At 39.5% G+C, this 26,728-nt stretch overlaps 1 protein-coding gene across 1 annotated transcript in view; it reads right to left on the reverse strand.

Annotated features, from left to right (window-relative positions):
• Positions 1-985: 985 nt before the first annotated feature.
• Positions 986-26,728, reverse strand: part of LOC110541929 (mucin-16-like) — a 168,454-nt gene continuing 142,711 nt past the window's right edge. The window contains exons 67-84 of the mRNA XM_060382911.1: positions 25,839-25,954; positions 25,679-25,737; positions 25,375-25,547; positions 24,550-24,582; positions 22,839-22,904; positions 21,957-22,069; positions 21,815-21,873; positions 21,511-21,683; positions 20,777-20,812; positions 13,109-13,239; positions 12,043-12,110; positions 10,667-10,815; positions 10,011-10,171; positions 9,648-9,715; positions 5,315-5,481; positions 4,346-4,387; positions 3,950-4,029; positions 986-1,135 (exon numbers count right to left, since the gene is read on the reverse strand). Coding sequence (XP_060238894.1) covers positions 1,037-1,135; positions 3,950-4,029; positions 4,346-4,387; positions 5,315-5,481; positions 9,648-9,715; positions 10,011-10,171; positions 10,667-10,815; positions 12,043-12,110; positions 13,109-13,239; positions 20,777-20,812; positions 21,511-21,683; positions 21,815-21,873; positions 21,957-22,069; positions 22,839-22,904; positions 24,550-24,582; positions 25,375-25,547; positions 25,679-25,737; positions 25,839-25,954 — 1,793 coding nt within the window. The 3' untranslated portion in view covers positions 986-1,036. The remainder of the gene's footprint in view (positions 1,136-3,949; positions 4,030-4,345; positions 4,388-5,314; positions 5,482-9,647; positions 9,716-10,010; positions 10,172-10,666; positions 10,816-12,042; positions 12,111-13,108; positions 13,240-20,776; positions 20,813-21,510; positions 21,684-21,814; positions 21,874-21,956; positions 22,070-22,838; positions 22,905-24,549; positions 24,583-25,374; positions 25,548-25,678; positions 25,738-25,838; positions 25,955-26,728) is intronic.

Here is a 26,728-nt window from a genome sequence, read left to right on the forward strand (position 1 = left end):
TGTGCTGTTGGTTGGTGGTCTGTTTAGGAAGTTGTCTCCTGTGCCAATGAGTTCTAGGCTCTTCCCCACTTTTTCTTTTTTTAAAGATATGTTCGGTGTCCTTAGTCATCAGAGAAATGCCAATCAAAACAACCCTGAGATTTTACCTTACACCCATCAGAATGGCTAAGATCAAAAACTCAAGTGACAATGCTGGAGAGGATGTAGAGAAAGGGGAAACCTACTCCCCAAGGAGAGAGGGTAAGGACTCGAGGATTTGTGTTGAAGTCTTACAGAAAATAAGCTCAAAGAATATGTGTTTAAGTGATACTTGAGATGGTCACGGCTTCAGGGTGGAGAAATGGAAGGGGCATATATTAATATGAAGGCTTTCACTTGAGTGAAGGTATGTAATGAGTGACTAAGAAAGGGTACACCACATTGAAGGGGTGTGTTCATTTTACACCATGACAGTTGCTATACAGATGCCATGGTTTGAACATAGGTTGTTTTCTATTATTTCTATTTTTTCACATATTTAATCACTTGGTCTCTCCAAACACTTACATTCTTGGGACGATTGTGGAAATTTTAAGATATGGAGAATTGCTGGACGAAGAGGTTCACAGGGGTTTTGAGACATTCTAGCCTGTCCCACTTCCTATTCTGTTTCCTAACTGCCTGTGTAATATGACCAACTTGGTTCCAAGAGCCATCACCCTTTCCCCCCCATAAATGAACTATATCCCCCTGTAACATAGTCAAACTAAACCCTTCTTTAAGTTTCTCTGATCATATATTTAGCATTAGCAGCAAGAAAATTGAGCAATACAATTAATTTCACCCCTTCTACTGTTTTTGAAGAACTACATACTATGAGACTACTGACCATAATTGAGTTTCCTTCAGGACTTAACAAAGGAAGAACATTTCTCACTTTGTTCCCCAGGACATCCTCAAGGATCACATCAAGAAAGTCACAGATGCTAAGTTTGACCAATGTGGTTTATTTATTCTTTTAACCCTGATAGGGAAAAGGCACCCCTGGCAAGTGGAGTCACTGAAGCTTCCTCAGGTCTAGGTGAGGCAGATAATAACCTAGGCGGTGACGTTGAACCTGGTAGTCTCCCTCCTTTTTTCTCCTGCAGACAGTTGCCTGTAAGGGTTAGGAGAAGCCATAAGAATGAATTAGCCAGCCACCAGGTAAAGGAAACATCAGGAATTGAGAATATGGCCGAGGCCAAAGGCCTGGTATTTCTTCTATCTCTCTTCTTCCTTATGCTGTTTGGGTTTCTCCCTTAAAGCCCCTTCTTCCTTCTCTAGTTTGGATTATTACTCCACTCATATATTTTTTCCCTTTCTGAATTTATTAATATTCATTAAACATGTATCATATATAAAATGGTTGTCATCTATTAGTAATCTAGTCTCTGCTATTATTATTACTTGCATCTGAATTTTCTATCATTTTGCAATCAATTATGATTCTGTCCTCTTCTTATCTATCATGTATTAATAATGTATTGTCTGTTATCTATACGCCTATCAGCCATCTGTATATCCTTCTTTCAATTAACATCTGTCAAAACATCTATCCATTCTATGTCTCTCTTTATGTTTCTAATTATCCAGCACTTAACTACTTGTAATTTTTTTCTCTCAATTATTTTTTCTCATCGAATTGTCAGCCTGATTTCTGTGATTCCTCCCCACTGCCATTTTTCTGGCTTAAATGAGAATTAACTGACATACAATAAAGTCCACAATTTAACGTGAATCATTTAGTCAGGCACTGTGGTATGTGTCTCTGCTCCCAGCAATTAGGAAGTTGAGTTAGGAAGATTGTTAACACTGGCCAGGGCTATATAGTAAAATTCTGTTTCAAAAAGAAATAAATGATTTGGTAAGTTTTTAGTACAACTCCCTGAACCATCACTCAGAAAAGGGATGAGAAACATCCATTCACCCTCTCTGTGTTCTGCTTTGTCATAATTCTTCCTTCTCTGCCATTTGTAAAAATAATTTTGTTTCAAGAAACCCCTGTGCTTATTTCTATTTCTTTTTTTTCTTTATAAATTACACTTTATTCACTTTGTATCTCCCCTGTGGTTCTCTCCCTCCTCTTGTCCCAATCCCTCCCTTCCTCCACCCTCTGCATGCATGCCCCTCCCCAAGTCCACTGATAGGGGAGGACTTCTTTTCCTTCCTTCTGATCCTAGTCAATGAGGTCTCATCAGGTGTGACTGCCTTGTCTTCTTCTGTGGCCTAGTAATGTTGCTTCCCCCTCAGGGGGAGGTAATTAAAGAGCAGGCCAATCAGTTCATGTCAGAGACAGTTCCTGTTCCTATTACAATGGAACCCACTTGGATACTGAACTGCCATGGGCTACATCTGTGCAGGGGTCTTAGGTTATCTCCATGCATAGTCCTTGGTTGGAATATCAGTATCAGGAAAGACCCCTGTCAATTCATTATTTTTCATTGCTGAATAGCATTCAATTTTTGACATATATCTAATGGTGGAAACTGAAGTTTTTTGTTTGTTTTCAGATTGAGTTCTTTGTTTGCCTTTTTTTTTTTTTTAGTTCTTCCTTCCTTTCTTCCCTCCCTAGCTTCTTTCCTTCCTTCCTTTCTTAGTTTGGCTAGGACTGGAAAGGTAGCTATGCACATTTGTGCACTAGACTTTAAATAGGTGTTCTCTTCTTTAAAAAACTTTTCACATATGACATATTTTGATTATGTTTTCATTCCCCCAACTCCTCCAATATCCTCTCTACATCCCTAGCCCATTCAACTTCATGCTCTTTTGTTCTCTTTCTTTCAAAGAAAATAAATATCAAAACAAATCCTCTAATACAACACAAAAAGCTTCCTCCACCCCCTGCAACAAAACAAACCAAAAAAACAAATGGAGATTATTCTGTGTTGGGCAACTAATTACTCCTGGCCCTAGGGCCTGCTCTGGAGCATGGTTGATATACCTAGTGACACTCCATTAGAGAAAGAGGGTTTTTCCTTTTACCAGCAGGTATCAATTGGTTAGCAGTGAGGCTCCGTTTGTGCCTCCCCTTTCCAATGCTAAAATTTTGTCTGGCTTGAACCTGCACATGTGTTATAGATAGGTACACTCATTTCTCTTACATAAGTTATTAGGATTGGGGTGGTTGTATCCTGTGGCAAGTGAATGTAACTCTCAATGAAATGACCAATCTACATCCGACTTGCTTTCAGTAAGAGTTCCTGTTATTTCATATTTTCACCAGCAATTACTGGTCTTGGCCTTCTAGTTATTGTTTTATTCATTTTTCTGTATCATTGTCTGTATTTCATTTGTGACTAACGTTAGAATTTTTAAGAGCCATTGTAGAACACGCTGACTATAGTTAATGTAATATATATTTCAGAAATGCCCAAGGTAGGATTCACCACAAAATTATTTGATGATATTTACTTGACTTAGTAATTTCTTAATGCATACCTTACAACTCATACAAATACACATTTTTGCCAAATAAAAATAAAATAGATATTGGGCATGGTGGACCATGCTTGTTATCCTATCACTTGGGAGACAGAAAGTGGAGGATTTGAAACTCATGAATTTCCTTGGCTACCTACTAAATCTGAGTATCAATAACACTAGAATTAGAAAAGAGAGATTTAAAAAATACAGCTACATACAATCTAGAAGAAAATGTTTATCACCAGCAAAGAGCTTGTGTATGTATAATAGACAGTCATGTACTGCATAACTTTAGGGACTTATTTTACGAATGCAATGTCATACAAACCTTCTAGACAGTGTACTAAATACGCTTACATGGCTACATTGGCACTACATCATTTTTTGAGAACATTGTAATTCATGTAAACCATCCTATACCAAAGAAGTTTTGTACGGGGCTTGTCTGTATAAAAGTTAAAAACTCAGTCTTGAGAAAATGGGCCATCTTCCACACTTTCTTGCTTACCAAAAAACAGCACGTTAAGCATGTGATGAGTATCAGTAGTACCGCCAAGCAGATGAGAATAATAGCCCAGAAGGGAAGACCTGGGAAGACAAATACTGGAGTGAATCAACCATTGTCCCCTTCTAGCAGTTTTCTCTGAGCCATGTGTGGATTGAGATGAGTATGAATCTTGTAGAGAGCACTCAGTGGTTCGATATCATGTGATTCCACATCCCACTTCTTCCTGTATGGTCTTCAAACAGGACAAAAACCCTCTGTCTGTCCACTCTACCTCATCAATGCTTGCCATGGTTTGACCCTCCTTCATCATGACCCTCTGCGAGCAGCACTTTATGACAATGTTACAGAGAAGGTGCTTCCTGTTGTGCTCTAGGCATGGGCTATCCTGAATCTTACCAGAGTTCTTCATCACGTCATCCTCTCTGTTTTGAGAATACCCTAGAAATAAATGAAATGGAGAGGGCACGTGAGTGTGTTTTTCTTGTTTATTTATTTTGGATTTTTCAAAACAGGAACTCTCTTTATAGACCTGGCTAGCCTTGAACTCAGATATCTTCCTGCCTCTGTCTCCAAGTACTGGGGTTAAAATGATGTGCCACCATGCCTGGCTAGATTTTTATTATTATAATTATAATTATTATCATTTTCATTTATTACAATTTATTCAATTTGTATCCTGGCTATGGCACTCTCCCTTGTCTCTCCTCCAAATCCCACCCTCCCTCCTTTTCTTCCATCCCCCTCTCCTAGTCCACAGTAGGGGAGGACCTCCTCCCCTTCTATTTGACCCTATCCTATCAGGTCTCATCAGGACTGGTTGCATTGTCTTCCTCTGTGGCCTGGCAAGGCTGTACTGCCCAGGGGGGATTTGCTTTTTTAAGCTAGGCATAAACTCTAAGATCTTGGACATGGGAGGAGAGTTCTGTACCACAGAGATATGCCCCCAACCATGCCTTAGTCTTTTATTTTTATTTAAATTTTTTCCTCTTAAACAGGATCTTATTATATGGTGCTAGCTGGCCTAGAACTCCCTATTTATACAAGGCTGGCCTTGAACTCCCAGAGATCTACCTGCCTCTGCCTCCAGAGAACTTAAAAGACATGCATCACTATGCCTGGCTATTTTTGAATAAAACTTTTGAGAAGTAGACAGAATAAAGTAACAATTCACAGCTTAAACTTAACTATATTCTTTCCAATTAAAATAATACTTAAAAATGCTTGCCATGTACTAACCTTGCTTCAATTAGCATTTTCATTCAAATATTAAAATCAATTAGACTTCACAAATTTTACCACGAAAAGAATAAATCTAGCTAAGAACCTGGGAATGCCACCCTGCCTACATTGACCAGGGAGCCTTACCATCCACAAAAACACTCTTCCTGTCCAGGGTGAAGTTCAGCAGCTGGGTACCATTTTGTGTCATCCGAAGGAATTCCTCATAGATAGCAACTCTGTCCACTCTTCGAGCCAAAGTTGAGAAGTTACACAGGGAATCTACCCCTGTGTGGTTGCTGTTAGAGACAGACCTGAGAGGGCACAAAGTATGAAGGATGTTTGTTACTCTACCTTGAGTATAGATGCCCTGTTGCTAGTCTCTTTCTTGGGGAATTTTGGCCAACAAGTTCGACATTCTGCACCCGCACTTTCTGATATAGGTATTAGTTGTAGCATGTTGCTACAGAATACTAAAAATGTAGCTAGGCCTAAATAAGTCGTCTCTATTATACTCTTGCTTCTATGGTTCTTTGATCATTGTGTAATTCAGAAAGATTGTAAGAGCCAGAGGTCATGGAGGAGGGCTCTGAAACAGTATTTTCCAGATATAAAGGGACCACTGCGTTCATGAACGTATAGTTGCTGGGGTTGCCTACAAATAGCTTACACAAGATCAAGCCAGGCTAAGACCTCATTGCTGAAGGTACCACATACTTTTTTCATTGGGTATGGAGAAATCAAGCTGGAACTGACCAGGAAGATTCCTGCCTAATGGCCAACTTTTATAGTACTGGGAGGTGCTGCGCAGGCTTCAGGTGGGGTGGGTGAGTGAGTCAATAACAGTCTTACTCAGCTGTGATCCATGGGAGCTCCAATTATGACCAGTCTGACAAGATTTTCTCACGGTTTAATAATGGCACAAATGGTATGGGGATAATCAATTGCTCTCTGTGTTTGGGCATGGCACAACGGTGGAGTATCTCCCCAGCATTCATGAGACCCTAGGTCCTGTATGTAACCCCACGATATAATAGATGCTTAACTTGTTTCATTAGTTATAAGTTACTCTACTGAACAGCATGACTAGGCTGCTGGGTCTATATTGTGTAGTTCTAGACCATGTTAGCTTTCTTGGGCCCTGGACTTCAATAATTTCTCTTTTGTCTACAACATTCTATCTCCCTTTTTTTTCCTTTTGCTACTTGAAAGAGAAATTCTCAGCCCTGGCTTCATAACAGAATTTCCTGAGGTGCTTTTAAATTGCATCCTTACTTGGGCATCAATCCAAACAAATTAAATACAAATTTCCTTTTCAAAAGAATGCAGTAAGAGTTGAGAACCCACTTAGAACATCATTAGTTGACACTGCACAGATGCTCCTTCAGCAACCTTACCAGGCATGGTAATTCAAGCCTGTAATTCCTACATTTTGGAGTAGAGGCAAGAGGGTCAGAGTTCAAGATTATCTTCAATTACATGGGGGTTTGAAACCAGCTTAAGCTACAATGAAACTCTGTCTGTTACCCGACCCCCCCCAATAAAAAACTGTTACAGATAATTTTTCTTCCCTTCACAGGCTGATAATTATAAAAACACATCACATACTTTGATATCAAAAAAGGACATGAGGCATGGTATATACTCATTTATAAGCGGATATTAGCCATAAAATACAGGGAAACCATACTACAATCCACATACCTAAAGAAGCTAAATGAGTAGGACCCTAGGAAGAATGCTTAATTCTTATTCAGAAGGGAAAATAGAATAGAGAATGGATGCAGTTGAAGAGAGGGAACAGGATGGAAACCTACCATAGATGTTCTCTGAAAGACTCCACCCAGCAGGGGATCAAAGTAGATGCTAAGGTAAGATTCACAGCCAAACTTTGGGTAGAGTGTTGGGGGTCCTGCGGAAGAGTGAGGGGATAGACAGACCCAGGGCTCCACAAAAAAAAAAAAAAAAAAAAAAGCAAATCTGATGCACCAACCAAGGACTGCACATAGAGAGGACCTAGACCCCCTGCTAAGATGTAGCCAGTAGGCAGCTCAGTCTCCATGTAGGTTCCCTAGGGAGGGGAGCAGGGGTAGTCTCCGACATGAACGCTGATTCCTGCTCTTTGATCACTTCCCCCTGGTGGAGCAGCTTAGGCTGGCCACAGAGGAAGGGGATGCAGGCAGACCTAATGAGACTTAATAGGCTGGGGTCAGGTGGGAGAGGAGGACTTCCCCTCTGTGAAAACAAGGAAGGGAGGGGGCGGGGAAGAGTAAGGGAGAATGAGACCAGAAGAAGATGAGGGAGGAAGTTACAATCAGGATGGAAAGTGAATAAATTATATAGAAAAGTAAAAAGACATGAGGGAACCTTTATTTATCAAGGAACTTAGTTACATGGAGATCTAGTTTCAGAAATATAGACAGTCAACAATGAATGATAATCACAATAAGGTCTACAATACCATGGGCGCCTAGATCTTTTCTCATGTGAGATTCTGAGATAACCTTGAAAAATATTATGATTAACAATTTTTCACACACTTTGTGTGTGTTTTCACATGTGCTACATTGCTCATATTGAGGTCAGAAGATAATTTTTAGGAGTCAATTCTTTCCTTTCCACCATGTGCACCTTGGAGGTTACATTCATGTCATCATTCTTGGTGGCAAATGTGTGTTTATATACTCAGGAATCTTATTGACTGAGAGACTCTCAAATCTTGGAAGCACTTTATTTTAATCTGATAAGGAAACAAAGCTTTGGGACAAACGATGGTTTGTTTATTTGAGATGGGGTGTCACTACATAGCCCAGGTTAGTCTTGAACCCTGATCCTCCTGCTTTAGTCTTCCATACTTAGACAGACATTAGGATGTGTGGAGGCCATTGAAGATGGATCCCATTCTCATAATCAGCTTTAGATTCCACAGTTAACAGTAAAAATCTAAAAATTAGATTCCCTTGTTAACACTAAAAAACATGTTTATGTTTGTGCTTTTTAAAATTTTAAATTCATGTGGAAAGGTGGCAATATTGTGGTTTTGTTGAAGTCCTTTAAGGCAAAGGTAGTGCCCTCTGGTCAAAAGAATGAATTCTGAGTTCTACCTCGCACCTTGGGTAGAACAGTGGCATTCTGTTCTGCCTCAAAGGTAAGAACATTATGTAACTACCTTCTTAAAGAGTTAATCCAACCTGGCTGTCAATCACCTGGCCAGGATCTGAAGAAATGCTAAGTAGATAAGAACAAGGATCCTTTTAATAAAGTAATGCTTTTATACTCACCAGAAGCTCCTGTTATGATGAAGTTACTTACAGACCCTCACTGTCTGCTTTCCTGAGTTCTAATTTTAAAACCCGTTGCCTTTTTCCTTTTTATGTATTCTTTAAATGTCAGCCAAAGGCCTGTGAGTGCTTACCCTGGCAGTCTGTGCCTTTTTCATCTTTCTGTGAAGACTTCCTTCGGCCCCTGTGGCACATACCCATCCTATACTGCTTGAAGACCTAGTCTAAGGCTTAACCTGATTCGAAATGTGTAGAATTTTCTTTCCTCTTCACCCTCTACCTGACAGGATCTACACCTTGCCTACCCGTTGTTTTTCTCCCAACATCTAATAAAATAGTTCTCAGTTTTTTTTTTTCAATTCTTTAAATGTTGTTTTGTTAATCTAAACTCACAAATTGGAACCTCAATTCTCCTGGAAAAAGAATTACAGACAGGCCTGCAAGCCTGGCTCCATGTGGTAGTTCTTGACAATTCTGCTCATCCACAAACCAACTATTTTATGTCTAAATTCAAGTTAGTCACACAAAAGCTCATTTGTTTGAATGAAAAAAAAAAGCTATTTTTTATCTATGCATATATTTGCTGTAGTTCTACATTTTGGATTTCATGGCCCCTTTTACCAATCACCATCATATCTTGTAGGATTCACAAAATCAACTAAGTTTTGAAGCTAGTTGGACTTCCTACTTTATGAAAAAGCTAGCTTTTAGGCAATAATTTTATATCTCTTGGGTTATCTTCCCTAAAATAGAAATCAAGAAGTTATGAAAAATGAATCATTTTAGTTTCTCTCCTGCTGCCCAAACCTGGGATAACAGGTGCACGAGGCCATCCCAGGATTTTTTATAGGTTCTAAGGATCCAAATCTCAGATCTCCATACATGCAAGGTAAGCATTTTATCTATGGAGCCATCTTCCCAAGCCTCCTCTCCACTTGAATCCACAGTGTGGCTGATAGCTTTGACAAGACCACCAGAGGGAAATGCTGCCCCATGACTGTTCCCTGGGGCTTCATTGATATATAGGAAAGAGTCTGCACATTTGTAATTTCTCACGTTTGATGGTGCACAAATATAATCTCAGCACTCTATATCAGAGGTGAAGGTAGGGAACCAGAAATTTAAGGTCATATTCAGTAATGTAATGAATTTGAGGCCAAGAAGTCCCCAGGGTCATTAGGTCCTGAATTGGTACTTACCTAAAGGCTAAAACTTGACAGTCAGAAAAGTAACTCTTGATGCTGCTGTTTCTGAAAAGCTGGTTGAGCTGAAAAACAGAACAATATTTTCTAGTTCAGAACTCCAGGTTTCAACACCAAAGAAATTTGACAACCACTAAGTATACTTCCCAGTCTATGATTCCATTGACAAATGCAAGTCCATGTCTTGTTCCAGGGTTTGATAACTACAGCACCCTTTGTTAGCTATTGAGTCTCTCTGTTCTTCTCAGTTTATAAATGGGAATAAAAATATTTCCTCAGGAACTCCAAATTACCCACTGACCCAGTGTTCATAGTCAGTTTCTGCCTGGGAGTGAAGTGGACAAGCAACACCATTCTCACCGCATATTCAATACTTCTCTTGTTTTGCAGGTGTTTTGTGGTGCCTGGCTGGGCTATGTCTTGGGAATAGGGTAGATTGGTGATGGTGAAGTTTAAGTTGAAATGCTGAGAGCTGGAACTGGTTGTTGGTATTTCTATTGGCAGAATAATGGATGTCATGTCTTTAAAGAAGAGAGAGAGGAAGAGAGAGAGAACTTCCATGTCAATTATTTGTCAGCAATAAATCAGCCATTCATTATTAATTATGAACATCCAAGGATACAGGCAACTTATTTTAGTTTACATGTTGGATGCTAAGAAGATGGCTCAGTCAGTATGTGCTCACTGAGCAAGCATGATGACCTGAGTTTAAATCCTTAACATACACATTTAAAAAAATGAGAACAATGACCTACTGCTATTGTTCTGCTAAATTTAGATAGCATCAAACTATCTTCTAAATTCATATTTCTCTACCCATAGATTAATGCCATAGATTAATAGATTAATGGAGATCTAGTTTTCCTTCCTTTGGAAGAATTATAGGCAGGAACCATTCACATGGACCTCCAGAATACCTCTTTTACACCCCTATTTCACTAATACTCAGAAGCCTTTTTCTTTTACACGATTGACCTTATTGCTTCCATTTATGAAACCAACATCACTATTTGTACCTATCACATGCAGATCTGTCAACTGGTAGCTGGCACCCAGCCAGTGGGAGGAGGCATTCCATGTCTTATTCAAAAAGACTTGCTTCACAAGGCTGGGATCCAGATAAGAGGAAAAAAATGCCTTCACAGTGACCACCATGGAGCCAGATCTAGGAACAGAGACCACAAGAATTCAGATAGCATTGAATGCTAGCAGTACAACAAGCTGACACTTTAAAAGATGCAAAAATCTAAACATAGGAATTGGGGTTATCTGCATTCCTTAGAAATTTTGTTAGGCCACAGAGGAGGACTTTGAAGACCTGATAAAACAGGGTCAGATGAATGGGGAGGAGGTCCCCCCCATCAGTGGACTTGGAAAGGGGAAGGGCAGAGAGGAGGGAGGGAGTGGGATTGGGAGGGAAAGAGGGAGCGGGATACAGCTGGGATACAGAGTTAATAAAATGTAACTAATAAGAAAAAAATAAAAATTAAAAAAATACAAAAAAAAAGAAATTCTAGGTAATGTTTTTCTAGGAAATATGTTTTCTAGAAAATAAGATGAAAAAATACAGTAGCAATAACAACACATATTAAACACTTGATATGTATTAAGATCCTTAAAAAGTAGCTTCCATCACTCTGATGGAAGGTGTTGCCATAATTATTCCTATATTAAATTTCAGAGGTGAGCTGGAGAGATGGCTCAGTGAATAACAGCACTTATGACATGAGCATGAGAACACGCTCACTTAGACCACAGCACCCTTTAAAAAGCCTGGGCATGGCTGCACACAGTCCTATAACTCCTGCATTATCCAGGACAGACAGGAGGGTTTCTGGGTCTCCCTGACTGTAAGCATAACTCCAGGTTCTGTGAGATGCCCCATCTCAAGGAAGTAAGGTGGAGAGTGATGGAGCATGATACTGTCATTATTTGTTGGCCTTTGCCATTCTTGTGCACCTGCACACTCAGGAATGCACCACTCACACACACCACATGTATACACATAAACACATATCAAAGTCACAGAACTTGGGAAGGATTGCAAATCCTGTGTTTGGTGACCCAACATTTCTCAAACAGACATCTTTGTTTCTTCCCTAAGACCAGGGCTTAAGTCTCATGTTTATGGTCTTTAGGAAATGTATTTTTCTGAGGCTCAGATTCTCTCATATGATCATTGTACCCAACTCATTAGAGACCTGTGAGAGAATATAATGAGATGACCATATGTCACAGCGTTCAACAGGGAGGTTGGTTTGGGAAAAATATAGCTATCACATTTATACTTTGAATTCTATGTAAAAAAAAAAAAAAGTGTTCTCCCATAGGTATCCTGTTATTGTTAAATCTATGGAAGCCACCCAGGCAGTTTTCAATCTTTAGAACTTACGTCAAGTTGGTGACCAGGCAGGACTGGAATACTTCTTTTAGCTGGCTGCTTGTGTAGAGTATAGTGACCTAGAAGAAAGAGTAGAGAGAGTTAGTTAGAAGTTCTATGAGGGTGAAGAGATCACCAGAAACAATGGAATGAGTATAATTTTGGGAACAAAGGAGACCCCAGTTCAAATACTAGCTCTTCTCCTACTTACTGTATCCCTCCAGGTACCCCATAGCTGCTATAGTTTAGATCTGAAATGTCCTTTGAGGAGGCTTGATTGTTGAAGGCCCAATCTCTACTGTAGCAATGTGCAGCTTACAGGAAGTGATTAGATAATAAAGATCAGACCTCTTGATGGACTGATCTATTGAGGAGTTCATAGTTAAACGAACTATTGGCAAGTAGTAGAAATTGTCAGGGAAGAGGTCTACTTGAAGGAAACAATTCATTGTGATTGAAAGGTGAGATTTTGTCCCAGATTCCTCCTCTTTTTTTCTTTACTTTCTAGCTACCATGTGGGAGTAGCTCTGTTTTATATCACTCCTGCCAGTCCTGTTTTGCCTTACTTCTGGCCAAAGTAATAGAGAGGGCTGAGCCCAGACTGGTACCTCGGAAACCAAACCTTTCTCTGGTAAGCCGTTTACTACAGGTATTTTTCATAACAGAAAGCTAACATAATGACTCCTTTAAATTTTTTGTTTATTGTTATTTTGTGTGTATGACGTGGGGTTCATTCATGGTGCGATGCATATCTGGAGGTCAGGGTACAACTTTGTGGACCTCTTTTCTTCCACCCTTAATTGTGTTCTAGGGATCAAACTCAGGGCATTATTTAGATTTTCCCAGCAAGTGTCTTTCCCTGTGAGCCATCTCAGTATCCCTCATAGTGCCCCTCTAAGAGTATCAGTTTGTGTGCCTGGTAAACAGACAGCACAGCTACACCGGCACCTTTGAAAACACTAGAGAAGTGGGACCACATTGGCGAGGTTCAACCATCGAAATGATTATTTGGCACATGTCAGTCAGATAGGGTAATGATCAGGGAAGGGAGAGGTGGGAGATTAGAAAGTGATTTCACCTTTTCTTCGATGTCCCTCTCTAGGGTGATACACTCTGAAGATGTGGGGTCTGTGTTGCTGAGGTTCCGGTTGATGATGCGGAAGTTTAGCTGGTACTTGCCCTCTATGGTTATATTCTGCTGCACATAGCCTACAGTAAGAGGAAGAAAAACCCCAAGATCTTTGCACAGGACTGGAGTTTCATAGAAAACCTCTGCCTACTATGAGAATGAACCTACAGTAGGCATGCATGCTAGGGATATAGAGAGCACACAAATGCAAAGTTATTCCAAAGTAGGGGGAAACTGGAATTTTACAGAGGTTTATATTACTCGGATATATCTCGTTTTGCTTACTCATGTTCTATTTTTTGGGATGTTCTTCCACTTTGTCCAGAAAACTCCCATTTAGGCTTCAGGAGCCCAACATGACAGATCTCAAGGAAGTATACACAACTATCTTGTTCAATGTCTTCTCACAGTAGTAAGCACACTCTGTCATGTTGGATTCCCTTGCAGGAATCCCCGCTTGTCTCACCATTCCTCTGAGCACCTAGAGCACACTGTTGCTCACAGGAGACCCGCGGGCATAAAGGAACGCCACGTGGAAGAATCTATGATTCTTTTCCCGAGAGGCACATGGCTCAGACCTTGGATCTTGATTTAAAATTGATCACAAATCAGTTTACAGTCTAGTATGTCATGTGAAATAAATTAGAGGGAAATACACATATCATATGGGATCACTTATAAGTGGAATAATTGTTTGTGCAATTATTATATACAATGTCCAAAAAAATTCTGAATGGGAAAAAAAATCAATCTTATAGAGACAATGAATTATCTCTGTGTGTGTTAGTGTGTGTGTGTAAGATCACAAGGCGTGGTTTCTCAGTTGAAGTGTTCATTAACTGACAAATGGGTAATGCCACAGAATAAGAATAAATTCTCATTTGTGCCAACTTAAGGACACGTCTCACAAATACTTGCAGTCTAGAAGTGATTTAATAGAAGTTGAGAGCAGAATGGCAATGAGCAGAGGCTTGGTCATTGAAGAAAATAAAGAAAGGCTGTCTTTAGTTCCAGCTATATCAGCACAAGAAACTCTGGCATTGTTACACATTGTGACTGCCAATAGCGACATTGAACTGTAAACTCCAGAAAGGGGAAAGGGTTTTAAAGGATTTTTATTTGTACTATAAAGAAATGATAAATAGGGAGTTAGATATATTTAACATCATTTAAACATTACCCAGTGCAAAAATGTATAGAAACATGTTCTCCATGGAACCTGTTAGCAACATGTTAAGTCTTTGTGTGCCACTTAAAAGTACGTTTTTTAAAAAAAGAATAATAACACTTTAAATATGCAAAGGTTTTGTTATAAGGTAAAGTCCTGAAGATATTGTAAAACATGGTGGCTATAGTTAATATGTATGTGTTATTAATACTTTAGCATACACAGATAGTACAAAGAAAGTGGTTTTTTTTCTTTCAAATGTGTGTCTTTCATTTTATTTTTTTTAATTTTTATTTTTTATTATGAAATGATATTTATTAATTTTCTCATTTATAATCTTTTTTAGAGTTTTTTTAAATTTTTTTATTTTTTTACTATTAATTACACTTTATTCATTTTGTATTCCCCCATAAGCCCCTCACTCCTCCCCTCCCGATCCCACTCTCCCTCCCCCTTCCTCATACATGCCCCTCCCCAAGTCCACTGATAGGGAAGGTCCTCTTCTCCTTCCTTCTGATCTTAGTCTATCAGATCACATCAGGAATGGCTGCATTGTCATCTTCCGTGGCCTGGTAAGGCTGCTCCCCCATTAGGGGGAGGTGATCAAAGAGCAGGCCAGTCAGATTATGTCAGAGGCAGTCCCTCTTCCCATTACTATGTAACCCACTTGGACACTGAACTATCATGTGCTACATCTGTGCAGGGGTTCTAGGTTATCTCCATGAATAGTCATTGGTTGGAGTATGAGTGTCTGGGAAGTTCCCTGTGTTCAAATTTTCTGGTTCTGTTGCTCTCCTTGTGGGGTTCCCGTCCTCTCCAGCTTTTACTATTTCCCACTTCTTACATAAGATTCCATGCACTCTGCCCAACAGTTGGCCATAAGTCTCAGCATATGCTTTGATACTCTGCAGGGCAGAGCCTTTCAGAGGCCCTCTGTGGCAGGTTCCTAGGTTGTTTCCTGTTTTCTTCTTCTTCTGACGTCCAGCCTCTTTGCCTTTCAGGATGGGGATTGAGTGTTTTAGCCAGGGTCCTCTCTCTTGCTTAGTTTCTTTAGATGTACAGTTTTTAGTAGGTGTATCCTATGTTATGTCTATATGAGTGAGTATATACCATGTGTGTCTTTCTGCTTCTGAGACAGCTCACTCAGGATGATCCTTTCTAGGTTACACCATTTACCTATAAATTTCGTGATTTCCTTATTTTTTATTGCTGAGTAATACTCCATTGTGTAGATGTACCATAATTTCTGCATCCATTCTTCAGTTGAGGAGCATCTGGGCTGTTTCCAGCTTCTGGCTATTACAAATAAAGCTGCTACAAACATGGTTGAGCAAATGTCCTTATTGTGTACTTGAGCCTCTTTTGGATATATGCCTAGGAGTGGTATGGCTGGGTCTTGAGGAAGCACTATTCCTAGTTGTCTGAGGTAGTGCCAGATTGCTTTCCAGAGTGGTTGTACAAGTTCACATTCCCACCATCAGTGGAGGAGGGTTCCCCTTATCCACAACCTCTCCAGCATGTGTTGTCACTTGAGTTTTTCATCTTGGCCATTCTGATGGGTGTAAGGTGAAATCTCAGGGTCGTTTTGATTTGCATTTCCGTATTGGCTAATGACGTTGAGCATTTCTTTAAGTGTTTCTCTGCCATTTGATATTCCTCTACAGAAAATTCTCTGTTTAGCTCTGTTCCCCATTTTTTAATTGGATTACTTGGTTTGCTGTTTTTCAGCTTCTTTAGTTCTTTGTATATACTGGATATTAGTCCTCTATCAGATAGAGGGTTGGTGAAGACTCTTTCCCGATCTGTAGGCAGTCGTTTTGTTTTGATGATGGTATTCTTTGATTTACAGAAGCTTTTCAGCTTCATGAGGTACAAAGAAAGTGGTTTCAGTCAGACATTTCCATACAGGCTTGAATATGTATGCTGATATTCGTTCTTAGTTTCTTATCATCCTCCCTCCCCACATTTTCTCTTTTCCCTTTTCTATATATATGCTTAAACTCTTTTGATAGAAGATGTTTGATTTGGTCTTGTATTACCAAGCCAAAGTTTTACACTATAATCAAAGTTGTCCTGGAACTTGCTATGTAGCCCAAGCTGGTTTTGTACTAATGACAATCTCCCTGTGTCAGGCTCCTGAGAACTGGGATTATATGTGTTAGTCTCTGGGCCTAGATTTGAGAAAGGATTTTAAATGTTCTTCTTGTCATATCTGTGTTTTCCTTTCAGTAACTATTTTCACGGACGTGTGTTAACTAGATTGTGGTTATACTTACAAGTTATACTTATACCAAACTATCACTATGATCATTTTCGCTGCATACAGTGTTATTCAGCACTTAAATCTCAACAAGGCAGGAGAGTAAAAACAAATAAATAATCAACATTAGTTTCATCAACAATTTCTTAATATTATCTGCTTTCTTTTTTATTTTTTTATTTTTATTATTAGTTACATTTTATAAACTGTTTCCCAGCTGTATCCTGCTCCCTCATTCCCTCCCAATTCCACCCTCCCTTCCTCATCTCCTCCCTGCCCCTTTCCAAGCCCATGGATTGCGGAGGACCTCGTTTCCTTTCATCTGACCCTGTTTTATCAGGTATCTTCAGGACTGGCTACAAATCCTCCTCTGTGGCCTAGCAGGACTGCTCCTCCCTTGGGGGGTGGGGAGGTCAAAGAGCCTGCCATGAGTTCACGTCAGAAATAGTCCTTATTCCCCTTACTAGGGAAAACCAATTGGTTACTGAGCTACCACGGGCTACATCTGAGCAGAGGTTCAAGGTTATATCCATACATGGTCCTTGGTGGAGTATCTGTCTCAGAAAAGACCCCTGTGCCCAGATATATTTGGTCCTTGTGGAGTTCCAGTCCTCTCCATGTCATACTAACTCCCCCTTCTTTCATATAATTCCCTGCACTCTGCCGAAGGTTTGGTTATGAGTCTTAGTATCTGCTTTGATACACTGCTAGGTAGAGTCTTTCAGAGGCCCTCTGTGGTAGACTCCTGTCCTGTTTCTTGTTTTCTCCTACATCCAATGCCCATCCCATTTATCTTTCTAAGTGAGGATTGATCATCTTACCCCGGGTCTTCTTTCTTGTTTATCTTCTTTAGGTTTATCATATGGCAGATGATATGATAGTATGTATGATATTATGTTTATCATATCTTATAGGTCTATATAAGGGAGTATATACCATGTGTGTCTTTCTCTTTCTGGGATACCTCACTCAGAATGATCTTTTCTAGATTCCACCATTTGCCTGCAAATTTTGTGATTTCCTTGTTTTTGATTGCTGAGTAGTATTCCATTGGGTAAAAATACAATTTCTGTATCCATTCCTCCGTTGATGGACATCTGGGTTGTTTCCAGGTTCTGGCTATTACAAATAAAGCTGCTATAAACATGGTTGAGCAAGTATCCCTTTTGTGTACTTGAACAAACTTTGGGTATATACCTAGCAGTGGTATAGCTGGGTCTTGAGGAAGCACTATTCCTAATTGTCTGAGAAAGTGCCAGATTGACTTCCAAAGTGTTTGTACCAGTTTACATTGCCACCAGCAATGGAGTAGGGTTCGCCTTTCTCCACAGCCTCTCCAGCATGTGTTGTCACTTGAGTTTATTTTAGCCATTTTGATGGGTGAAAGGTGAAATCTCAGGGTCGTTTTGATTTGCATCTCTCTGCTGGCTAAGGATGTTGAGCATCTCTTTAAGTTTTTCTCTGCCATTATATATTCATCTACAGAGAATTCTCTGTTTAGCTCTGTACCTCATTTTTTAATTGGATTACTTGATTTGTTGCTTTTTAACTTCTTTAGTTCTTTATATATGCTGGATATCAGCCCTCTGTCAGATATAGGGTTGGTGAAGATCCTTTCCCAGTCTGTAGGCTGTCGTTTTGTTCTGACGACAGTGTCTTTGGTTTTACAGAAGCTTTTCGGTTTCATGAGGTCCGATTTATTGATTGTTGATCTTAGAGCCTGTGTTGTTGGTGTTCTGTTCAGGAAGTTGTCTCCTGTGCCAATGAGTTCTAGGCTGTTCCCTACTTTTTCTTCTAACTGATTTAGAGTATCTGGTTTTATGTTGAGGTCTTCGATCCACTTGGACTTTAGTTTTTTTGCAGGGCGATAAATATGGATCTATTTTCATTTTTCTTCATGTAGACATCCAGATGGACCATCACCATTTGTTGAAGATGCTGTCTTTTTTCCATTGAATGGTTTTGGCTTCTTTGTCAAAAATCAAGTATTCATAGGTGTGTGGGTTTATTTCTGGGTCTTCTATTCGGTTCCATTGATCCTCCTTTCTGTTTCTATGCCAATAACATGCAGGTATTTTTACTATTGTTCTGTATTACAGCTTGAGATCGGGGATGGAGATACCTCCAGATGATCTGTTGTTGTACAGGAATGTTTTGGAGATTCTGGGTTTTTTGTTTCTCCATATGAAACTGAGAATCTTTCTTTCAAGGTCTGTAAAGAATTGAGTTGGTATTTTGATGGGAATTGTGTTGAATCTGTGGATTGCTTTTGGCAGGATGGCCATTTTCACTATGTTAATCCTACCAATCCATGAGCAAAGGAGATCTTTCCATCTTCTGATATCTTCCTCAATTTCTTTCTTCAGAGACTTACAGGTCTTTCACTTGCTATTGTGAAGGGTGTTGTTTCCCTGATTTCTTTCTCGGCCCTTTTGTCTTTGGTATACAGGAGGGCTTCTGATTTTTTGAGTTGATTTTGTATCCTGCCACTTTGCTGAAGGTGTTTATCAGCTGGAGGAGTTCTCTGGTTGAATTTTTGGGGTTGCTCATACATACTATCATATCATCTGCCAATAGTGACACTTTGACATCTTCCTTTCTGATTTGTATCCCCTGATCTCCTTTAGTTGTCTTATTGCTTTAGCTAGGACTTCAAGTACTATGTTGAAGAGATATAGAGAGAGTGGGAAGCCTTGCCTTGTCCCTGATTTCAGTGGGATTGATTTAAGTTTCTCTCCATTGAGTTTGATGTTGGCTGTAGGCTTGCTGTGTATTGTCTTTACTTTGTTTAGGAATGTGCCTTGTATCCCAGATCTCTCCAGGACTTTAAACATGAATGGGTGTTGGACTTTGGCAAATGCTTTTTCGGCATCTAAGGAGATGATCATGTGGTTTTTCTCCTTCAGTTTGTTTATGTGGTGGATTACATTGATGGATTTCCATATGTTGAACCACCCTTGAATGCCTGGGATGAAGCCTACTTGGTCGTGGTGGATGATATCTTTGATGTGTTCTTGGGTTCGGTTTGCAAGTATTTTATTGAGTATTTTTTGCATCAATGCTCATAAGAGAGATAGGTCTGAAGTTCTCTTTTTTGTTGGGTCTTTGTGTCTTTCTTAATATTTATCTGCTTTCTTTTTTATTTTTGTTTTTTTATTAATTACAATTTATTCACTTTGAATCCCCCCTGTAGCTACCTTCCTCCTCCCTTCCCAATCCTACCCTTTCATCCCCCTTCCTCATGTGTGCCCCTCCCCGAGTCTACTGATAGGGAGGTCTTCCTCCCCTTCCTTCTGATCCTAATCTATCAGGTCTCATCTGCTTTCTTTTTGACTGTTTAGGGAGAGGTATTATTCTAAACCCAACATATGGGCTAACTTCAGTTTATAAGGAGAAGGAAATAGAATATGATCATGTAATAGTCATTGCAAATGCAGATTCAGAACAACCAATCACTGTTGATGATAGCTTACCCAGTCCATGAGATAAAGACCTGACATTCTTTTTTATTATTATTATTACTATTATTATTGTTATTATTAATTACACTTTATTCATTTTGTATCCCCCCATAAGCCCCTCTCTCCTCCCCTCCTGATTCCACCCTTTCTCCCTTTTCTGCATGCATGCCCCTCCCCAAGTCCACTAATAGGGGAGGTCCTCCTCTCCTTCCTTCTGATCTTAGTCTATCAGATCACATCAGGAATGGCTGCATTGTCTTCTTCTGTGGCCTGGTAAGGCTGCTCCCCCCTCAGGGGGAGGTGATCAAAGAGCAGGCCAATCAGATTGTAAGACCTGACATTCTTACATAAATTCTTATGCAATGTACACAAAGTGTACATTTTAATTGTACACTTACATTCTATCAACTCACTAACAAAACATATTTTAAGATGCTTCCAGACAGGAGCTTAGCATAACTGTCTTCTGTCTGCTTCATCCAGCTGCTTATTGAAACAGATGCAGAGACTCACAACCAAACAATAGCCTGAGCTTGGGGACTCTTGTGGAAGAGTAGAAGGGTTGAGGGAGCCGGAGGGGTCAAGAATACCACAAGAAAACCTACAGAGTAAACTAACCTGGGCCCATGAGGCCTCACAGAGATTGAAGTGGCAGGGACTGAATGGGCAGTGACTGTTGGTTTTCCCTCAAAATGTAGCAGAGGGAGGTTTGGCATTAGGTCACTTACCACTAGGAGTAGTTCCTGCAGTGTGGTGAGTGTAACCTGGAAAATAGGAAGGAGAGTATTGGTGCGGCATTTGTGAGAGTAGCTTAGCAACTTGGGACCCCACCTATCTCAAATTATGAACATAGTTCTTTCTAGATGAAGTAATAAGTTACTTCATCATCACAATTTCTTACTAGTTTCCTAGCTAGCACCTGTTAATTACCCCTTTTGAGCTAGAGCTGCTATACTATTCCAGACCAAACTGGTTTTAAATGCATGAGTATGTTTAGGAAAAAAAAATCTCTATTTACTACTTTATGCCTATGCATGAGTAGACATAAATGTGATTAAAAATGCACCATTAGAAAGTACAGCCACAATGAGCAAAGTTTGTATGTCTTACCCTTAACAGTCAAAACAGGAAGCCATCTGCAACCCACCCTGCAAACAATTCATCCTTCTCTAGGACCCATGGAAAGGAGCCTCAAGAAAGTGACTTAAGGATCCTGAGCAAATCTAGCTTCAGCTTGCTGCCTTCCTGCAGTTTATCTGGTCTGTATATTTTTTCTTTGCTTTTGAATTAAATCTCATGATACTTAATTATTTGTATGTGCTTTTTTTTATTCTTTGAAGAAATACCAAGCTCCTGGAAAAACTAAGATCAGATGGACACTACCAGTAACTTTGGCAGGTATAGAAAAAAAAATTAAAGGATGCCTGGAAATACTCCATAGCAAAGCACAGACCACACTCACCATTGACATTGAGACTATTCTGTTCCAGGGTGTAGCTTCCCAGCTGGGTAACTCCTTGGGTCAGCTGGCTCAGCTTTGCATACAGCTCCTGAGTGTCAAGCTCAGGATGTTCAGGGTTATGATGGTAGAAGCAGATAGCATTCACACCAGTGGCTGTTCTATTCTTCCTAGGCCTGAATAGAAAGGGATATGGAGACATTGGAGAGACCCTAATATGGTTAAATGTCCCAAAGAAGGGGAACCAAGCAAAAGAGTCACAATAAAGGATGATCATTTCTGGGAAATGGACAAAAAGTCAAATTACCTGAGAGAAGCCAGTCTGCAATCCGAATAGAGGGATTCGTTCTGGTCCAAGGACCCAATCTGGGAAGTAAAAGTAAGGAAAGAGGTAATGGAAGAGGAAATACACATTATCAAACCAGGAGTTATCAGAATGAGCATCTCACCAGATGATGCAGGATCCTTTCAGTGGAATTGAACAGGGCTGAGCCAGCAGTCATGTCTGCTGAGTATGGGAGGTTGGATATGGTGAAATTGAGTGTGAAAGTCTTCAAATGCCCTACAGTTACAGGAAGAGAGGAAGAGAAATAACTACAGGTTATAGTTTACCTGGAAGTAACTTGAACTCTTGCATTCACCAGGTCATCTTCTTTCCCATTATATGACTACCTACAATATACCCAACTGTGTAAGAAGCTGTACAGTTCCTCATCTTCAAGTCGCACCAACTATCTTTTCTGAATATTCTTCACATGTATTCTTTCGGCTTTCCTATCAAAGCTAGGTATTATCTTCTCTTGCACATGCTAGCATCCTAAGATATTCATTGCATGCTATGTCTAAAGTATTTTACCTATGCACACCAAGAAAAGAAATTTTATACAATAAAAATATCATTAAGTCTACTTGAACTCTAGGATTATTCATGGCTCCTTTGAACTCTCAGTATCAAATTCAAGTTTACTTTACTGTGGTTTTGTTTCACACACATATATATGTACATATGTGTATATATGTATACATGTGCATATGGAATATATGCCTATGTGTGTATATACATGTGTGTGTTCATGCATGCAAATGTTGGGACCAATGATTGATACTAAATGATTTTCTTGATCCTTATCAAACTTATATATTGAGTCAGGGTCTCTTATTCAAACCAGAGCTTACATTATTGACTAGACTAACGGTCAACTTTGGTGAGGGCCTGCTTTCTTCACTTTCCAAGTTGTAGAATTACAGATAGGCTATCTGTCATGAGGAAGTTAGGCAGTGAAGGTGTGGAATGGGAATCTTATCTAGTAGGAAAAAGAGCTCCAACATACCCACTGTGGGTTCCGCTTGCACAAATGTTGATGGAGAAGGCAGGATGGTGGTGGGTGACCCAGGAGCTGGGAAAAGATTATTGTTAAGATGGATAGAGACTTCATATGATGAGAGAACCTTCCATCAGTGCTCTAAGCCATGAAAATATTCCCAGGTGGATCACAAACAATAGAATAGGAAAGAGTGATTGATCTAATGAAGAGGGTGAGTCTGTGAATTGAATCTATTCAAGATAGTGAAATAGATAGCAGAAAAGGGCAAGCAAATGTGCCAGATGGACTAGAAGTCAAAATATGTAGAAGAGATGAATGCATGAATAAAAAGATGAGAGAAAAATGGATATTCAAAACAAATTCAAGAATAAAAATAGAGTGAATGAAGAAAGATAAGATGAAAGAAATAATAGGTAGGGGCTAGAGGTTCAGAGCACTGACTGTTCTTCCAAAGGTCTTAAGTCCAATTCCCAGTACCACATGGTGGATCACAACCATCTATAGTGATATCTGGTGCCCTATTCTGGTATGCAGGCACACATAGAGGCAGTACACTGTATAAATAATAAAAAGAAATAAGAGGTAAATATATGAACATAGTGATAGATGGGCATGTGTAGATAGATGGCTATATGGGTGATGGATGAAAAGATATCTGTGGGTGGATACAAGGAATGATAGATGGATAGATGGATGCATGGATGAATGAATAGAGAGCAAGAACAAGTTGGGAGGAACAAATACCACGAAGATAACTGGACAGAGAACGTTGGTAGATTGGTAGATAGATTGCCATATTTACAGATAAATGGTTATACATATGGATTAGTGGGTGTATTTATGAATAGGTACATAAATAAAGATAATAGGTGAATAGATGGATGGATGGACAGATATACAGACAAAGAAAGGTAGAAAGAAGTAATTTCAAGCATGCAAATGAACAGAAGAACGTGGATTTGTAGATGGATGGACAAATTGACAGTTGGTGGATGGTTGTCCATCTGGATAAATGGTTATGGATATATATATATATATATATATATATATATATATATATAATATATGAATGGTTACACATATATGTGTATATATATGTGTTGTATATATGTAGGTAGATAGAGAGAGCAAAGGGTTGAAATATTGTTGGATGGTGCAGGAAGTGAAAAATAGATTAAAAGATGAACACTATGAGGAAAACAGAAGAAATGAGGTAAGACATGAAAAGAATAAAAAAAAATGGGTGCAGGATAGATGATTGGCAGATAGATGTAAAGATAGTATCTGAAGATGAATGAGTAGAAAAATGAAAAAAAATTAGCTAGAAAGATAGAATGGGCCACTAAAAAAAAGGGAATATAAAAAATTTTGACAAATCCACTTAAAATTCCATCAGAATTTTCAACTTAATAATGAAGAGTCTACTAGAGGACACCTATTTGTTTTAGAAGACATAAGCAACAGTACTCAGCTAAACTTAGCACCCATAATTCTTAGGCAACACTTGTATAAATATATTTCACCAAACAAGAGGAGTGAAGAAAAATCAGAAGTCTAATATTTAGGCTGAAATTACTAGAAGAGGCCAAGGACAGCAATTTTTCTTTCAATATTCACAGGTACTATCAAGAGACTGGCTTGTGTTTAGTGCAAGTTTCCTTTAGAAGTGAAAAGCAATGTATGGCCCAAGACCTTGGTAGGACAAACTGATGCATACCTGTAGGAACTTCTGCACCATGTTCATTATAACCTATATAACACAAAAAGCACACATAAGGGGAAGAGAAGTAAGGCCTCACACACCATGCTTTGGTATATGTGGGACAAATCTGGATGCATGTATTGGTATATACTTATTTAATACACACTCCTATTCTAAGACCTGACATAAATGTGATCATGAAGAAGGATTTATTGTCATTTCATCCAGATCCAAAACACCCTTATCTCCTCTAGAGTATTTTCCTAACAGGAGGCGCTCTCTCTTAATATGTATTGCCTCATTGCTTATAAAAACAAAAACAAAACAAAACAAAAAAAAAACATCTGAATTGTCCTCTTCCCTTCTTTTCTATTAATTCATCCAGTTAATGTTTATTGAGTACTTTGTGGATGTGGTTACTACATTTCTTTTTGAAGAACAGAGTGCTGAAATAAGTAAATGCCTCACTGTAGTTTACACTAGAATAATATAACTAATTCATCTCCTGTGTCAAGCTTAATGTTGGGCTTACATGCCTGGCACTGTTGAGTAGACAGTTAATGAAGCATATAAATTGTGTAATTTATGAGAGATCAAACTGTACATGTATCTCACAACTTCCAAATTACAGTGAATGGAGAAAACTTAAATCATCAAAATTCTGATTAGAAATAAACTTGTTGGAAAATCTCCTTTCCTGTCTTTAGTTTTTATGGTTAAAATGAGTGTAAAAGAGAGAAAGACAAGACATCAAACACTTTGGATTATAGGACACAGAGAACTCTGGAAATGGAGAGTATATAAAAGGACATCCTATAGGAAACCACAGAGCACACTTACCATTGACATACAGACTGTCCTTGTCGAGTGAGTAATTACCCAGTTGGGTGATTCCATGGGTTAGATTGCTCAGCTGCAAGTACAGCCCTTGGATGTCCATCTCAGGATATGTGGGATCATGGTGGTAGGTGCAGGTGGCTTCCACACCAGTGGCTGTTCCATTCTTTATAGGTCTTGAAAGAGAAGAGGGTGGAGACTTTAGAAAAGTCATAATGCAGACCAGAGCCAGAAAGAAGGAGGGGGTATGAGAATGGTAACAACAATCAATGGTCATTTCAGGCAGATGCACATGAAGTGGACTCACCTGAGGGAATCCAATCTGCACGTTGAGTTAAAGGAGCCATTGTGGAACAAATGTCCAAGCTGTGGAGAAGGAAGGAGAAGGGAAAGCAAAACAGGTGTTGGTTAGATAAAGGGGTCCTATGGGATTTATATCCCCTTAGCTGCTGGGATATGGTTCTCACCAGGTGCTGCAGGGCACTCTCAGTTGAGCTGAACATAGCTGAACCATTGCTCATATTTGATGAATATGGAAGGTTGGATATGGTGAAGTTGATGGTAAGACTCTTCAGAGAGTACTCTGTAGTTGTGGGGAGAGAAGAGATACAACTGTGGATTTGCATGATCCCAGAGTAAAATCTTGTTCTCATCAACTTCTCTTCTCTTCCAGTATTTCCCCACATCCTAGAATGTCCAGTCAGGTCAGAACCTGCACAAAGTCTTCACTCCACATCCCACAGACACTTTTTTCTGAATGAATTCTTCCTTCTGCATGATAGCTTAGGTATTATCTTCTTGTGACCAGTATATTATTCCTGCAGATTCATTGGATGGCCTGTGCAAAGATATGCCCTATGCTGTGTACTGGGGTAGTATTTTAAAATTAAATCTCTAATTAAGGTCTATGGTCCATTACTACCCATGGTTCCATGTGTATTTTCACTGTCAAGAATACACTTGATATTAGAAATAAATTGGGACTTTGTACCGATGTTCATTTAGGTGTCATCTACCGAAAGAGCATCAGACCCGTCCGATACCTTTTTCTCAGAGGCGGGACCTGGGGCATCAACCCGCATGCAATCAGACATGCTCTTCTCTGGGTCGAAAGCAGCTGACCCTGAATGCAGTGCTTAGCCTCGCATCCTGAGCGTAACATTTTGGCTTTTTATGGTAGCCAACCATGCTTGGGGAGACTGTCCTGCTTCAATGGCTGTAAAGGCCTGAATGGTCATGGCTGCATTACGCTGTTGTGAGACTCTAATCTTGCATATATACCACAGGCAAACCAAGGAGAGATCAGACCTCTACTCTTGCCTGATGCGTCCAAAACAAAAAGGGGGAACTGTAGAGA

Source organism: Meriones unguiculatus, chromosome 1 (assembly GCF_030254825.1).
Source record: "Meriones unguiculatus strain TT.TT164.6M chromosome 1, Bangor_MerUng_6.1, whole genome shotgun sequence".
Taxonomy (NCBI): Eukaryota; Metazoa; Chordata; class Mammalia; order Rodentia; family Muridae; genus Meriones; species Meriones unguiculatus.